At 48.4% G+C, this 15643-nt stretch overlaps 1 protein-coding gene across 4 annotated transcripts; it reads left to right on the forward strand.

The window, feature by feature from the left end:
• Positions 1-7673: 7673 nt before the first annotated feature.
• On the forward strand, positions 7674-15122 carry ap5s1 (adaptor related protein complex 5 subunit sigma 1). 4 transcript variants are annotated; one of them, XM_088913306.1, is made up of 4 exons: positions 7674-7698; positions 10245-10439; positions 12727-13027; positions 14340-15122. In XM_088913306.1, the coding sequence occupies exons 2-4, from the start codon at positions 10255-10257 to the stop codon at positions 14466-14468; spliced, it is 615 nt and encodes a 204-aa protein (XP_088769432.1). In that variant the 5' UTR covers positions 7674-7698; positions 10245-10254; the 3' UTR covers positions 14469-15122. The 4 variants fall into 4 exon arrangements, with proteins under 4 accessions (XP_088769432.1, XP_088769414.1, XP_088769405.1 ...); XM_088913288.1 differs by lacking the exon at positions 7674-7698 and adding an exon at positions 7996-8111; XM_088913279.1 differs by lacking the exon at positions 7674-7698 and adding an exon at positions 8422-8482.
• Positions 15123-15643: the final 521 nt, after the last annotated feature.

Genomic DNA, 15643 nt, shown 5'->3' on the forward strand with positions numbered 1-15643 from the left:
TCTTTTTGGGTCGGATTTTTTTTTTTGAGTGTGTATAGGCCTGCATAACATTAGTGTCTGTGTCTCCAAAAAATGCTAACGTCTGTGGGAACCTCTCCACACTGTAAAAGCAATTCTTCTGCTTGCCAAGGGCATGTACCTACAAGGCCAGGAATACAGGATGTGCTGATCTGCTGAGCGGGGAGGACTCAAATCAACCAGAGTCCACTGCTCATGTTCAGCCTGTAGTCCTTATTGCAGATAAAAATGGCCCGTTCGTACTCGGGTCAGGTGCTTTCATCTCTGCAGTAGGACACCTGGGAAGCTGGGTGTCTGTCTGCTCACAGGCACGGGCTTGTCTCGTCTTCTGCAGCAGTAGACCCTTAGGCCTGGGAGATACGACATCCCTCTGTGCTCAGGAAGGTGGTGGTGGTGTTCTGTAACCTGTCCCAGTGGCTGGGGAAGCAAGTGTCAATGGTAGGGATGGTTATGCTGGTTGGGTTACCTGGCATCACGTTTTAGGGAAGGAAGGAGGAACTCAAACTTGGCAGAACGTGTGGACTCCGCACAGACAGCCCCAGTCGAGTTGAGCCCGGGATGCAGGAGCCAACAGGCCGCAGTGCTGTAGCCATTACCTGCTGTACAAGGGCTCGTGTGGCCTGCCAGTTTTGAGTTTTGAGCAGGGGAGCTGGACTTGGCTCTTGAGAGAGCTGGAAAGCAGATACGGGTGAAACCAGTCTGCCATTGGAGTACAGCTGCTCTCTGTTTTGGACATTTTTACATCTTGCTCTCTTGGGAAGGCTGGAAGTATCGCTGTAGTATCCTGGTTTCTCCTTTTTCTTCCCTCTGGTAATTGTTATAGGAGCATAAAGGTATGACCTTCCAAATTCAGAGACCGTTTCTTCCCACAAGCTGTCAGACTACTGAACTCTACCCCTGCCACTGGCTCACTGTTTTTTTTTTAAGTTGTACATTATTTAACTTGTTGCTGCTGCTGTTCAGTGTTTGTTTTTGGTGTTTCCTTAATGTCTTTGTATTGGAGCATACATGCAGTACTCATTTTGTTGCACTTGTGCCTATGGCAAACTGAACTGACCCTTTTAATCCAGTTACCTGGGTTCTAAGTTATTACATTGGACTTGGGGGAGGATATAGAGGGCATTTTCTCACTACTGTTGCTGCTCCTTAAACGGAGGCTGAACGCCCCAGTTTAAATAGTTTTAGCGGCCTCATTGTGACCTCTACGGATTTGCGTGCTAAACTGCATCGGGCATTATTTCCTTTTGAAGAGAGATGCAGAAGCTAGAAGCCGAAAGCAACATGTATGCAAAGCAGAGAAGGCGGCTGATCTTCTGAAAAGACGAGATCCGCAGTACAAAGGGTTTAGCCTGTCCGGGCAGGACTGTGCAAACGCGGCAGCGCGCGGCGCACAGTCTGTTGGAAAAGCACGTGCGCGCTGCACGTGAGGCTTTTCCCAGTGTCAACACGCGCGTCCAAACGCTTTTCAAATTCCGCGCAGGAATGCCATTGGTCCTGGGAGACCCGGAAAAGAGAACCGTTTCCTGCCATGGATATTTTAAAATGATTTTTTTTTTTTAAGATTTGCGATTACGACTTTTTTTTCCCCCCACAAATAGCTGTATCTTAAAAAGTTGATAAAAGATATTGTGCGGCACGTAACAGAGGCCAAGTGACAAGACTGCACTAACGTACAGCAGCCAGCCGAGCTCGGGGGACGTAGCGGAGTGTATAAGCAGACACAGAGGCTAATTTCACGCTGAAAAAAAGAAATCAAAGAATGTTTTGGCTGCCAGATTTCCGTGTTGAGTTTATCCACCGGGGTAATGAAAGACAGTCTGGGCAACGTAGGAGGTGTGGAGCGACCGGAGAGTCCTGGCGCTGGGAGGCGCTCTCTCTCTGGAGGTGTGGAGCGACCGGAGAGTCCTGGCGCTGGGAGGCGCTCTCTCTCTGGAGGTGTGGAGCGACCGGAGAGTCCTGGCGCTGGGAGGCGCTCTCTCTCTGGAGGTGTGGAGCGACCGGAGAGTCGGGGCGCTGGGAGGCGCTCTCTCTGGAGGTGTGGAGCGACCGGAGAGTCGGGGCGCTGGGAGGCGCTCTCTCTCTGGAGGTGTGGAGTGACCGGAGAGTCGGGGCGCTGGGAGGCGCTCTCTCTCTCTGGGTGGTGTGGAGCGACCGGAGAGTCGGGGCGCTGGGAGGCACTCTCTCTCTCTGGGCGGTGTGGAGCGACCGGAGAGTCGGGGCGCTGGGAGGCACTCTCTCTCTCTGGGCGGTGTGGAGCGACCGGAGAGTCCTGGCGCTGGGAGGCGCTCTCTCTCTCTGGGTGGTGTGGAGCGACCGGAGAGTCGGGGCGCTGGGAGGCGCTCTCTCTCTCTGGAGGTGTGGAGCGATCGGAGAGTCGGGGCGCTGGGAGGCGCTCTCTCTGGAGGTGTGGAGTGACCGGAGAGTCGGGGCGCTGGGAGGCGCTCTCTCTCTGGGCGGTGTGGAGCAACCGGAGAGTCGGGGTGCTGGGAGGCGCTCTCTCTCTGGGCGGTGTGGAGCGACCGGAGAGTCGGGGTGCTGGGAGGCGCTCTCTCTCTGGGCGGTGTGGAGCGACCGGAGAGTCGGGGTGCTGGGAGGCGCTCTCTCTCTCTGGAGGTGTGGAGCGACCGGAGAGTCGGGGTGCTGGGAGGCGCTCTCTCTGGAGGTATGGAGCGACAGGAGAGTCGGGGCGCTGGGAGGCGCTCTCTCTGGAGGTGTGGAGTGATCGGAGAGTCGGGGCGCTGGGAGGCGCTCTCTCTCTCTGGAGGTGTGGAGTGACCGGAGAGTCGGGGCGCTGGGAGGCGCTCTCTCTCTCTCTGGAGGTGTGGAGCGACCGGAGAGTCGGGGTGCTGGGAGGCGCTCTCTCTCTGGAGTGTGGAGCGATCGGAGAGTTGGGGTGCTGGGAGGCGCTCTCTCTCTCTCTGGAGGTGTGGAGCGACCGGAGAGTCGGGGTGCTGGGAGGCGCTCTCTCTCTGGGCGGTGTGGAGCGACAGGAGAGTCGGGGCGCTGGGAGGCGCTCTCTCTCTGGGCGGTGTGGAGCGACCGGAGAGTCGGGGTGCTGGGAGGCGCTCTCTCTCTCTGGAGGCGTGGAGCGACCGGAGAGTCGGGGTGCTGGGAGGCGCTCTCTCTCTGGAGTGTGGAGCGATCGGAGAGTCCTGGCGCTGGGAGGCGCTCTCTCTCTCTGGGTGGTGTGGAGCGACCGGAGAGTCCTGGCGCTGGGAGGCGCTCTCTCTCTCTGGGTGGTGTGGAGCGACCGGAGAGTCGGGGCGCTGGGAGGCGCTCTCTCTGGAGGTGTGGAGTGACCGGAGAGTCGGGGCGCTGGGAGGCGCTCTCTCTCTGGGCGGTGTGGAGCAACCGGAGAGTCGGGGTGCTGGGAGGCGCTCTCTCTCTGGGCGGTGTGGAGCAACCGGAGAGTCGGGGTGCTGGGAGGCGCTCTCTCTCTGGGCGGTGTGGAGCAACCGGAGAGTCGGGGTGCTGGGAGGCGCTCTCTCTCTGGGCGGTGTGGAGCGACCGGAGAGTCGGGGTGCTGGGAGGCGCTCTCTCTCTCTGGAGGTGTGGAGCGACCGGAGAGTCGGGGTGCTGGGAGGCGCTCTCTCTGGAGGTATGGAGCGACAGGAGAGTCGGGGCGCTGGGAGGCGCTCTCTCTGGAGGTGTGGAGTGACCGGAGAGTCGGGGCGCTGGGAGGCGCTCTCTCTCTCTGGAGGTGTGGAGTGACCGGAGAGTCGGGGCGCTGGGAGGCGCTCTCTCTCTCTCTGGAGGTGTGGAGCGACCGGAGAGTCGGGGTGCTGGGAGGCGCTCTCTCTCTGGAGTGTGGAGCGATCGGAGAGTTGGGGTGCTGGGAGGCGCTCTCTCTCTCTCTGGAGGTGTGGAGCGACTGGAGAGTCGGGGTGCTGGGAGGCGCTCTCTCTCTGGGCGGTGTGGAGCGACAGGAGAGTCGGGGCGCTGGGAGGCGCTCTCTCTCTGGGCGGTGTGGAGCGACCGGAGAGTCGGGGTGCTGGGAGGCGCTCTCTCTCTCTGGAGGTGTGGAGCGACCGGAGAGTCGGGGTGCTGGGAGGCGCTCTCTCTCTGGAGTGTGGAGCGATCGGAGAGTCCTGGCGCTGGGAGGCGCTCTCTCTCTCTGGGTGGTGTGGAGCGACCGGAGAGTCCTGGCGCTGGGAGGCGCTCTCTCTCTCTGGGTGGTGTGGAGCGACCGGAGAGTCGGGGCGCTGGGAGGCGCTCTCTCTGGAGGTGTGGAGTGACCGGAGAGTCGGGGCGCTGGGAGGCGCTCTCTCTCTGGGCGGTGTGGAGCAACCGGAGAGTCGGGGTGCTGGGAGGCGCTCTCTCTCTGGGCGGTGTGGAGCAACCGGAGAGTCGGGGTGCTGGGAGGCGCTCTCTCTCTGGGCGGTGTGGAGCGACCGGAGAGTCGGGGTGCTGGGAGGCGCTCTCTCTCTGGGCGGTGTGGAGCAACCGGAGAGTCGGGGTGCTGGGAGGCGCTCTCTCTCTCTGGAGGTGTGGAGCGACCGGAGAGTCGGGGTGCTGGGAGGCGCTCTCTCTGGAGGTATGGAGCGACAGGAGAGTCGGGGCGCTGGGAGGCGCTCTCTCTGGAGGTGTGGAGTGACCGGAGAGTCGGGGCGCTGGGAGGCGCTCTCTCTCTCTGGAGGTGTGGAGTGACCGGAGAGTCGGGGCGCTGGGAGGCGCTCTCTCTCTCTCTGGAGGTGTGGAGCGACTGGAGAGTCGGGGTGCTGGGAGGCGCTCTCTCTCTGGAGTGTGGAGCGATCGGAGAGTTGGGGTGCTGGGAGGCGCTCTCTCTCTCTCTGGAGGTGTGGAGCGACCGGAGAGTCGGGGTGCTGGGAGGCGCTCTCTCTGGAGGTATGGAGCGACAGGAGAGTCGGGGCGCTGGGAGGCGCTCTCTCTGGAGGTGTGGAGTGACCGGAGAGTCGGGGCGCTGGGAGGCGCTCTCTCTCTCTGGAGGTGTGGAGCGACCGGAGAGTCGGGGTGCTGGGAGGCGCTCTCTCTCTGGAGTGTGGAGCGATCGGAGAGTCGGGGCGCTGGGAGGCGCTCTCTCTCTCTCGGCGGTGTAGCAGCCCCAGGGGGTTCTCCTGCCTTGCTGTCGCGACAACAATGAGATTCACAGCTCTCGCATGTCGCAGAGCATATAAAGAGAAAATAGATTTCAGTTCTGTTGAAATGACCCAAACTACAAATTTGAGTCTCTGACCTGGCTGTCACATGCCCCATATTAACACTGTAGAGTACAGATGATAATGTAAAACTTTTAATGCCCATTCACATGATTTTGAAAAGTGGTGCAGCTTTAAAACTTTCCTGGGATTTCACTGTGAAATTCCCATACATTCAACCCTTCTCTGCCTGGGATGAAAACTACACGTGCAACAGTTGGATATTTTCATTTCAGATTAAAAAACTAAATTAAATTATTAGTCATGAACACGATTTATAGACATTGAAGTCTGGTTTGGTGGTGAATCGCCTGGGCTCAGTCCTGCAGTGCTCCAGAGAGGGGAGGCTGGGTCCAGGAGCACAGACAGTGCTCTGTGTTGTGTGGTGGTGTTTGCTCACCCTGGGAATGTCCAGGCTCCTTCTTTCACTCCCACATTTCTTACTCTCTTCAGTTACCTTAAATAATAGCGAAATATGGTGTAGTTCCACACGTCATCAAAAACTCAATCTGCCTTACTTTCCTCATTTGTCTATACATTCCTTTCAACAGGCTGCATCACCTGTCTCAAAAACCACACTCGATGTAGCAGTGTAACACAGGAGTGTTGCATCTCTGACTTATCCAGCATCGACCTGTAGAACTGAGAAGCTGCATGAAAGCAGTTGTCTTATTTTTCATGGTTTTAATTATGAGATATCACCGATTTTTCAGTTGCAAGCTGGGCGGCACTGAGGCAATTTCCTGTTCCTGTCAGTGCTTTTCTTTCTTCTGTTTGAATCTTACAGATGAATCATGGAAAAAATGAATTGCAATTCACCAAAATGTGACGCCACTACAGTGTCTCGAGCCACTCGGCCTCTGAGTCATTGCAGGGAAAAAGTGCTGCAATACTGGTACAACAGACCGAAATGAAGATTCTTGATCTGGAGCGTCTTACCCACACCTGCACTGCAGTATTATATTCTATACCTGATAAATAATGAAAACTAAAAGCAAGTATACAGTAAAAACTGCCTTGCAGCCCACATGCCTGGGGTTTTCTCAGTATAAAACTGAACTGAACCAGCGATTTTTCCGAAGTTGCGGCCGAGTGTGCCTGAGCTGGAGGTTCTGTTTCTCCTGTGAAGTCACTGAGACCTGCAGCTGTCTTGTAACGGCTGTCTGTGGACTGAGCAGGTGTTGTTACCCTGAGACACTGGGACTGCTCAGCCCCCAGCTCGAGCGCACACAGCTGCCTGATGCACCCCCACACAGTCTTGTCTTCCAGCGTGCGATCACCAAGCTGGTGGCCAGCTCTGACCTCTGTGACGAGTCTCGGCAGGTTTGTAAGACCATCGTTTGAAGGGGCGTTTTGTTAAAAGTGTATTTTCTATATATAGGAACAAGTCAAGGTTTATTCCAGTTGAAAACAGAAGAAAAGAGACACAACGTGTCAGCTGTGGAGCTTCTTCAGGTGTCAAGGGTTCCTGGGGGTTCTACCTGTTCTGTATACATGTGTACAAGGAGAGGAAGCCGGTGCTGCTGCCTCATTGTGCTTGGGTCCCAGGTTCGATTCCTTGTGGGATTCAAAGCCTGAAGCACCTTCACTGTGGAATATGCATGATCTCCCTGTGCTCATGTGGGTTTCTCTGAGTTCTCCAGTCCCCCCAGAAGACATACTGGACATCAGAACCTGCTGCATGGCCTGCTTTGTATCACTTTCTACTGTGCTTTATGAATTATTCTAATTAAAGTTCATTTGGACAGATAATTTAAACAAATGTTCCCTGAAATAAGTTATGTGGCTGTAGATTTATGTATACTCTATATAATTATATTCCGAGTAACTTAAGTTTGCACCCATGTCTACACTGGAGAGTTTGCTGGTGCAGAACTCTGCTGCCTGCTTTGTGCTCTGCAGGGTGTGAGCCCTCAGTCCCTCTCCACCTGACCCCCTCTCCGCTGGCTCTGGTGCACTGTGTGTCCTCACTCTGTGAGCCTTGTGTATCACCACCCCTAAATAAATCAGAGACTAGGCCACACTGGGGCTGAAAATCTCCTTTTTTGAAAGGCATCTCTGTGATTATCTTTTACATGTACTTGGTTTTGACTTTGATGTTTTAAAATTATTCTTACATGTGTTTTTTATGCTCTGAAATATCTTGCTTTTAAGTAAACTTCATTGTCTATTTAGAAGCAATAAAATTTGGGAACAATAAAAATGAGGTGGAAATGAAATTTTAAACTTTTTATGATTCATATTCGCGCTGTTCTCTGTACAGTAAAATAGACGCCGTCTTCAGATGATGTAATTATCATATAGTTGTTCTCTTTTGTTGTTCACTCGTAATATTTGGATATCTTTTCTCCTTTATTTGTATTATGTAAATGTTCAATAAAACTTAAAAAAATGGGAACAATATAGATACATGATATGTGGCTGCCCTCTAGAGGCAATTTCTATGTTAACATAGCATATAAACTAAAGAAGTAGTTCAGGTGGGGAGCTGCGTCAGCATGCGTAGGCTGCAAAGGAACAAGTAGTAAGTGTAAGCTTACACCCGAAACGTTGCGTTTTCTTTCTTCTCAGCATGGAATAAACCTATTTCTTGTTCCTAAACTAAAGAAGTTACTTTCATACACACAACGTTTCACTCACGCATTCCGGAGTCAAAAACAGATGTTTTTGTATGTAAACTTTCCTTAAGCATGTTAAATATCGTTATACATTACTTCAAATTGTAATATTCTATATTTTTATATTTTTGTGTTTAATACATTCGCCTGTGCACTGGAGGGTGACCGCCAGAATATTTCCTTTAAAACCAGCGATTTTTCCGTTGTTTTCTGGGAATAGTAATTTATACTTCACCGAGATCCTGTATTTCCCGAATGTAAATGACTACATCAACTTCAATTATGCACTGAAAAATTATTCCTTGTTAAAGGCGACACGGTAAGTGCATTTTCTTGGCATATAAAAGGTTCATGTTATATTATTTAAAATCCGGTTTAATTTTGTGATGAACCAGCACAAATCGATTTTCGACGCGACTAGTGCATTTATCTACCCACCCTTCCACTATCGGAAAGTCATTTAACTTCAAATGAAATAGTTGGCAACGATAATGTGATGTCCTGTGGTTTTAGGGAGCCCTGTGTCTCTTCTGCTCCATAAACGGCATCACCGTCTTCCATTGCGTCCTGCTTTTGTAATATTAATCTTTTTGGCGTCTTCATTATGATGACGCGATCATAAATGCGCCAGTCCCGTTAGCAATGATGTCATTCGTCATCAGACTGCGACGTATAGGATGATTTTGTTTGGTAAGACGAATCCCTTAAAAAAACATTAAGGAAAATTATAAATTATATATTTTTTAAAAAGGGATAAGGACGGTCACATTTGTTTTCTCTAAGGCAATTCTAGTATGTAGTTTCTGTGTTTTCCCCGCCAGCCTACTTATCTGGACTTCAGGGAAAAACCAGGGTAATATGACTCTCATCTTTTCGGACGTCTCTCCACAAATTAGAGCACCTGTAACTAAAGGCTCTGTCAACAGCAGCAGCTGGAGTACTTCAAGTCAGTCCTAGAACTAGGAGACCGTTTCAGGATGATAAATTTGGAGATATAGGCTTGTTGTTTCTTTTTGTTCCGTAGTTTGAACGAGCTGAAGTCTGGATATTCGGCACTACAGTTGAGTTTACAACACATTAGCATATCGGTTTTTTCTGATTTGATTCTGATTCTTGATTCTCATTTGTTTAAAGAAATCACAGTATCGTGGAAGTATTTCTAAGATGGAGAAAAGAGAACATTCGACTTTTTTTTTTACAAGTAAATCAAATGAGAGCTCTTGATCATACAATACACTCCAATTACACATAGAGACACTGGGTGCTGAGGCTGTCCTGTATTAAGATCAGAAAGTCCAGGGTTCTTTTTTCCTAATGATTTTTCCTCTGAATTTAAGAGAAAAAAATGATAGACATTCGTTGTTTGACGTCAGCAAGGCAGGAGAATAGATTTATGACTGAGGGGTCATGAGGATTCACAGACATACAGCTGTTTGTCATCAGTTAGACAGTGGAAGGTTCCATTGCGTTTCCAAATTATATCCTAGTGGAAACACATGTGCAAGCCAGCATAAATCCCAGCGCAGCGTTCCTGGAGGACTCTGCTTGTTACTTGTGATAAATAAGAACAAGCATCATTTGTCTCTGTGTATGAGAATTTGTTAATCAGATCAGGAAAAAGGTATAAAAGCATTTCAAAATGCCTTAATATCTCTTTGAGCATGGTGACGTCAATCATTAAGAAGTGGAATTCACCCAGACCAGCCTGACCATACTGAGCAGCCAGGCAGGGTAGAGGCTGGTTTGGGGTGCAGCTGTAAGGCCAGTGGTGACTACAGAGTTCAATGGCTGAGATAGGAGAAAATGCCCAACTGTGTCAACAATATTCTGGTCACTCCACAAAACTAGATCCTCATGGCAGAATGGGAAAACTCATCTCAAATCCCACATAGAGTTTGCCAAAGTACCTGAGTGATGCTCACATACAAGTGGCAAAATGTATTATAGTCAGACAAGATAGAATTGGAACTTTTTTGTCTAAATTGCAGTTGTATTTGCTGCCAGAGGTGCTTCCACCAAATACTGATATGCAATCCACAGATTTCAGCCTTTTCTCTTTAGTTTTTGCTGACATGTTCTGTAATTTGTACCCTTAAAAGTCTTGAGTTTGAGCATTCAGGTTTTGAATCAAATATTAAATGTTAAAATGTGCATGAAGCATTTGTAATTTCACAAAATGGGAGACCAGAGAAAGGGCTTGAATACTTTTGCAAGGCATTGAAAATCAAAGTTGTCTTGAACCTGGACACCTTGCAGTTGGATTGTCATTTCTTCTAAACTGGAAGCTGAGAACTGCTTTTGTGTTACAGCTGTGCAAAAGCCTACAACTCGTAAAACCTGGGAATGGATGAGAGAGCAGCACAGTGGGATTCTTACTGCAGACTGTTTCATGATAATGAAAAGGCACCCGTGTGGTAACTGATGCTCGGCCCTTTCTTTGATCGGTTTCCAGACGAGAGGCCATGGTGCACAGCTTCCTGATCCACACTCTGTGCCCGGTGGGGGCGCTCTCGGGCACGGAGAGTCGCGTGCTGTACTCCCGGGTTTTCGGTGCAGACCTGACGCAGACGGGGCCGGCTGGGGACCGGGAGCTGGAGTCGGAGGCCAGGCGACTGCTGCAGAAGGAGCAGCTGGCGGTTGTGGCGCGGTGAGACTGGGCTCTGACCTCTGAATCCCAGCATTTTCTTTTCCTGCTTGATCGAGTTCTCACATCGTGGTGAAGATGTCAGTGACATGTTGACACAAACACCCAAGTCTCTTTCATAAGTACCCTCTATTAGCTCAGCGTTTCCCAGTGTGAGTCTACACTGCCTACAGAAAGTCTGCACATCCTGTCCAGCGTAGCACATTTTGAGGCTGCAGGTGTATGTACATTTACATGGCCCATTTCTCTAGATTTTCATTTGTAATTACTTATCAGAATGTTTGAGCATTCATTTTTCACTTGGAGGTTGTATGTTACAATGACATAGGTAGGGCTGGGCGATAATTCGATAACAATAATTATCACGATATAATTTTCCTTGATATAATTTTAACAAAAGTTCGATAAATGTTCTATATATATGTTTATGCTTACGCACAAAATACTGCGCGAGTGCGCGTGCGTGTTGCAGACCGGGCAGCTAACGTGGTGGTGTTTACCCACACGGTGGCGGCTGACAGGATTGTAGTTAGAGTGGAGAAATGAGCGACTCTGAAGAAAATGTAGTGCTGCCAACGACCAGCTCGGAGGACGATGACGTTGTCGACAGAAAAGGTAATTCAACTTCGGTAATTTGGAGATATTTTGGCTTTTTACGATCAGACATAAAACAGAGCACTTTAAACTTTGTAGTCTGTCTGTCACACTGTTGCAGTCTTTGCAGTCTGTCTGTCACACTGCAGTATTTAATTTTTCTATTAAGATATTTATTTTGTAAATTTTACTCATGCATATTTTGACATAAAAAAAGACTTGAATACCTCAGATTTTTTTAATGTTTCTGCTGTTTGGCAAGTGTTTGTTGTGTTCTTAAAATAAAGAGTTGTTTAATTTACCAATTAACTGTCTGGTTTCTTCAGCTTTCACTCAGGAGAAAAAATCTGTCTTTAAACTTGAAAGAAATAATGATTTGACATTTATCGTGATAATTATCGATATCGACTGATATGAAAATTTTTATCGTGATAATGTTTTTGGCCATATCGCCCAGCCCTAGACATAGGCACTGTATATGTTTTTACTTGTATTTATATCATTGTTTATAATATTGTTTGCTGCTGTAGAAATCCTCCTAATCCTGACCTCCTTGGTATCATTTGCAAACTTGACTTGTTGTCTAACAATACTGGAATCTACAACATTGATATAAATTAGGATTCACTGATCCCCATGGTACTCCACTAATTACATCATCCTTTAACTGTACCCTCTGTTTTCTGTTTAATAACAAATTGTCAATACAAACTCTCACATTTCCCCGAATGCCTACGACCTTCAATATACGAAATAATCATTTATGATGAACTTTATCAAAGGCCTCCTGAGAATCTCAGTACACCATATCATGTCCCCTGTTTGTTGCACATTCAAAGAACACTTAACAAATCCATGTCTGATTATTTCCTGGGATACTATTTCAATATAGACAGACTGGTTACCATTGCTGTCTCGCAGCAATATGTCCCTGTGTTCAAATCCAAACCTAGGGTGCTGTCTGTGTGGAGTTTGTATGTTCCTTCTTTGTACTCATGGGGTTCCTCTGTTGGCTTTGGTTTCCTCCCACAGACATACTGTACTGATATGTTATTGGCTTCTGGGACTGGTGTTCTGTTCAGGGTGTGCTCTACCTTGCTTTCCGGGGTAGTCTCTGGTAGTCTCCCTACAACTTTTGATTGCATCAAGCAGTTAGAAAATAGTTAATATAATAAATTGTAATTAATAATTTATAAATAGAAGGATTATTTACAGATGGGTGTCTTAGCTTTTTCCAGTCTTAACATTAAATAAAAATGTAAAAATATATAATTTGTACTGCTTGCTACAAGGAGGACAGAGCTCACTAGACAGATGGGTGAGGAGTGTGTGTGCTCTGTGCAGCAGGGTGGAGCTCACCTGGGCTCTGTGTCTCAGGCAGGTGAGGAGTGTATGTGCTCTGTGCAGCAGGGCGGAGCTCACTTGGGCTCTTTATCTCAGGCAGGTGAGGAGTGTGTGTGCTCTGTGCAGCAGGGCAAAGCTCACCTGGGCTCTGTGTCTCTCAGACAGGTGAGGAGTGTGTGTGCTCTGTGCAGCAGGGCAAAGCTCACCTGGGCTCTGTTTCTCAGGCAGGTGAGGAGTGTGTGTGCTCTGTGCAGCAGGGCAGAGCTCACCTGGGCTCTGTGTCTCAGGCAGGTGAGGAGTGTGTGTGCTCTGTGCAGCAGGGCAGAGCTCACCTGGGCTCTGTGTCTCTCAGACAGGTGAAGAGTGTGTGTGCTCTGCAGCGTGAGGCAGCAGGGCGGCCAGGTTTGCATGAGACGGGCGCAGTTCTGGGGGAGGAGGAGGCGGCACTGCAGGAGGCGGACAGCGGGGTTCTGCGTCTGGCAGAAGGGGACCCCTTTCCTCGCGAGCACACAGTGGTGTGGCTGGGCGTGCAGGCGCTGGGCTTTGTACTGGTCTGTGAAGCCCATGAAAACCTGCTGCTTGCAGAGGGCACCCTGCGCAGCTTGGCACGGCACTGCCTGGAGCACTTACGCCTGCTGGGCACAGGAAGTGAGGTAGGTACTGGACCCATAGTGCTCTGCTCTGTAAAGGGACAGGTATTTCAGAAAACGTGCTTTTAGTGTTCTTGGGCAGTATGAGCTGACCTTCATCCAGGGAGTTGTAGCATTTTCATTAAAATTATATTCAGTGTTTTTAAAAATAATACACAGCATACATTTCTCACATGACTTTGAGCACTTCTGAAGTTCTCAAACGAGGTGGGGGGTTATAACATACGCTGTTATGTTATACTGTGATTCAACTGCAAAGAACAGGCAGATTTTACTGCTATATACCACATACAGCAGTTAAGGAAATGCTGACTATGGAGTGTGCATTTGTGTGTTAGTCTTATTTCTCCAGGGAAAAAATGTTTCATTAGCTAAGTCAATTTAGTCCCGTTCTTCCAGTTGGTTTCCTAAGATGTACTGGGGACCTTCTCTAAAATTTCACACCATATTTTTTCTATAATCCAACATTAATTTACAGAATTGAATGATATTAGAATTCATGCAGGTTTGTACAGGGTTTATTCATATTTTGGGAAACCCTATCCTACCAAGCCAAGTAGCTATATCCTTTGAAAAGAAAAGTTTTTTTAAATTAAAGGTGTTCACGTTCTTAAATTATTCCAAGAAATGTGTTTCAGTTCTGACTCCACCTATTTTTTGGATTTTGGGACGATATAAATAATAACTGATTAAAATAATAATACCAGTGCTTTTACTGCTTATTATAAATACTACATCTTAAGGGCTGTGAGTCCTTTGTTTACAGGTCAAGTACAAGGAATTCGCATAAAAAATGTGGTCGTCTGTTGAAAACAATATTTAGTGACTCTTTAATAAGTTAAAGAAAAGCATCCGTCTGAAATTGCTGTCCTTCTCGTCTAACAGTATCACCGGAATTAAATATGCAGATATAATGTGACACTTGAGAAAGGAGTAATCACTGTAGCGATGCGGTGGTCCCTCTGGTTCTTTGTAAGGTCTTTGTTACCGGCGTGGAATTGTGCAGCGCTGTGGGCGCTGTCTGTGACCCACTTTAGTCTTTGACGTTCAGTTTTAAGAAGGCTTCAGGTGGAAGTCTGAGCTGACCCAGCTAATCGCTAGGGACAGAACCGAAGTCCTGAAGATGCGAATAGTTTCACAGGTCAGACGCTCCTGAGAGACAAGGGGAGTGCTAGGGAGCGCGTGCAGCATTAAGCAGGTGAACTCTGGTGAAGGGTGGATTTATTTATGTAAATGTAAACGAGTTGTTAACCGCGTGAACCTTCAAATGGCGGAGGCGGATGTGGCTGTAGCTGAGGACAGAACCTCATTCCAGGTGCTGCTGAAGGCCGACCGCGTCGAGGTCCTGCTGCACCGGCTGCTGCCCCACGGCCAGCTGCTGTTCCTGAACCACCGCTTCAAGCACAGCCTGGACAAGGAGCTCGGCGCCTGCCTGACCCGGTGAGGCTGCTGCCCACAGCCTCCAGGACCGGCGACATCGGCCAGGGACCCGATCGCCGATCTCTTATCTTAATGGAATCTTATCAGCTAAGGGTCGACTCAACAAAAATAAAATTAACTGAACTGCCCTATTCTGAATAAAACCCCTCTGCCATTTACTGTTTTTTTTTCCCACATTAGAAATATTAGCTTGAACGATTCAAAGTGTTGGCTTTATTGTGTTCACAACTTCTCTATTAACATTAACAGATTATAGCCGTAACTGAAGAAATGTATATCTCATACCTGAACCCCGATATCCCTGCAGCCCGCAGTCATGCGAGAAAGGGCCGAGCCTCTAGACCAGCGAGGGACAGGCTGGTCTCTGAGGGGACTGTAGGAACAGCCAACCTGACGCTAGCCTCCACTACCTGGAAATCTTTACATGGGGTGTCACTCAATTCTTGGATTATTGGAGAGGTGTAGATCACACATTAACACACGGGTGTTAATGAGCGATGTGTGTTTGTATAAAAGGGGCTTTCGCAGTGTAATAAGTGAATGGCTTTAGGGAAGCAGGCAGGTTGAGGTGATTTCTGTTACTAGTAGAGAGAAGAGAGCTTTTCTTTATGGCTTAATGTCTACAATAAATCCTCCCACACTGTACAGTGTCATCCTTGTGAGTTTTCATGCACTCAGATCCATTGAGCCACCATGTCTGAGTGAAACAGGTTGGCTCTATGTGAGCCTTGTCCCCAAAGAGACACTGACTCTGTTTCAAAACAAGAATTTCCATCTTTTTGTTATATAATATTTTAATTCCCAGATTTGGAAGATAGCAAGCCGATTTTGGCTGAATTGGTCTTTCTGCAGAGTCTGAACTTTGCAGATTAATATGTGAAGTTAAATTTCTCAGTGAACGTCTTTATACTTAGTGTCCACAAGAGGTCAGTGTTTGACCATTTCTTTCCTGAAATGGGAGCTGTGGATGCAGAAATAACAAATGGCCTAAATTGTATTCCTTGTGTAAATTCTTTGAGTCATGTTTTTCTAATTGTATCTTGAGATTCATACTAAATGGATCCATGATTTTTCTTTATGTTATCAGATATCATAAAAACATCAAACTTCCAAGCGAATTCAGAAGCTTGATGGAGACGGTGTCTTGGCCTGGACATGCATGGCCACCTCTGGAACTGG

Source organism: Atractosteus spatula, chromosome 1, assembly GCF_055471065.1.
Source record: "Atractosteus spatula isolate fAtrSpa1 chromosome 1, fAtrSpa1.hap1, whole genome shotgun sequence".
Taxonomy (NCBI): domain Eukaryota; kingdom Metazoa; phylum Chordata; class Actinopteri; order Semionotiformes; family Lepisosteidae; genus Atractosteus; species Atractosteus spatula.